Source organism: Lottia gigantea, assembly GCF_000327385.1.
Source record: "Lottia gigantea unplaced genomic scaffold LOTGIsca_234, whole genome shotgun sequence".
In the NCBI taxonomy this organism is placed as follows: Eukaryota; Metazoa; Mollusca; class Gastropoda; family Lottiidae; genus Lottia; species Lottia gigantea.
This window is the reverse complement of record NW_008708670.1, coordinates 61661-63069: the sequence shown is the minus strand read 5'-3', so window position 1 is coordinate 63069 and position 1409 is coordinate 61661. Positions and strand designations below refer to the sequence as shown.

General features: G+C 32.6%; 1 protein-coding gene across 1 annotated transcript; it reads left to right on the top strand.

Moving 5' to 3' along the window:
- Nucleotides 1-72: 72 nt before the first annotated feature.
- LOTGIDRAFT_175032 (hypothetical protein) lies at nucleotides 73-393 on the top strand (the record flags this gene model as incomplete). Its single annotated transcript, XM_009055138.1, has 1 exon — nucleotides 73-393. The coding sequence occupies one exon, from the start codon at nucleotides 73-75 to the stop codon at nucleotides 391-393; it is 321 nt and encodes a 106-aa protein (XP_009053386.1).
- Between the last annotated feature and the right edge of the window lie 1016 nt (nucleotides 394-1409).

The following is a 1409-nucleotide window of genomic DNA, read 5'->3' as shown; positions in this document are numbered from 1 at the left end:
CATTCGAGACTTAAAAAAATAAAATGTACTAAACTAATGGCCTTTGATGCTAACGGTTTGTACGCTTCCGCAATGTCGGATTTAGATAGCGAATATCCGAGAGCGGAAAGTGGTAGACCATTTCGACAAGAAGAAAATAAAGAATTTGTCAAGCTCTTTAATGAACAGAAATTCAGACCTAGAACTGCTATTTTAACAGTGTGGTTTGACTATCCCAAAAACATGTTCTTCCAACCGATACCAGCTAAAGATAAAATCACTTTCACGAATAAAGAAGGTAAAAAGGAAACTGGTAACAAAATCAGATTCAGAAATGGTTTCTGTCACGACGTTTTAACATCGGTCGATATTCAAGAAATAGTGAAAGCCGGTGGACGAATTATTAAAATATGAGATGGTATAGTTTACGAAGAAAATTTTAAAACTCCACCCTATAGAGATTATATTTTAATTTTGAGAGATCTAAGAAATAAATATAAACGAGAAGGTAATATCGTAGGTAGTAATTGTATGAAATTATTAGGCAATTCGTTGTATGGTAAATCTATTCAGAAGGATATAACTACATCGAGACATCTATGGAGTGAAGCGACTTTAAAAGCCAACTTCGATTCACACGTCAAAAGCTATGAAAAAGTATATGATAGTCAAAATATAGTTGATGAATGAAGAAGAAAAAGAAATTTATTCCTCCTAAATCTACACGACTAACACATAGTCATTTGGGATCATTCGTTTTATCTTACAGTAAAAAAATAATGAATAATTTTATTCGCGTGATAGATGGATTTTATAAGCCTGAAATATATACGGATACCGATAGTTTATACATTTCGTCTAGCAATTGGGATAAATTAAATGAAGCTGGGTTGGTGTCCGAAAATGATTATTGTAAAGGACAGAATGATTACGGTGATGGTGGAATTATATTTGGTTTATATTTAGCGCCAAAAGTTAAATACAATATCATTCAAAAAATAAGAACTTAAATGATAATATTGTTCATAGTAAACTAAAAACAATCAGTACATAACAGATACTATACTTCTCGCCCAACGGGCGAGTTATTTTTTCTAATTTCAGATCAGAATAAGAACAGAAGAAAACCCAATATCAAGACCCTTAATCCTAATTTCTAAATAAAGTGTCTGCTCCACCCTAGGCCTGTACATTTGGGAGAATCAAACCCTCCCCTCCCCGAAATCTAAAGATAAGATATCCGTAGAAGATTATATTCGATTAGCTAGTGGACTCGATGTAACGAATGATTTTAAGAAACCTTGGGTAAAAAGTTTCACCAATGGAGTAGTTATTCCAAAGGATGATGATAAACAAAAGAAAGTTTTTAGAAGTTATCTAAATTTCGTTAAGAGAAAAGCACCAAACAGTGAAGGAATCATGTATCCTTT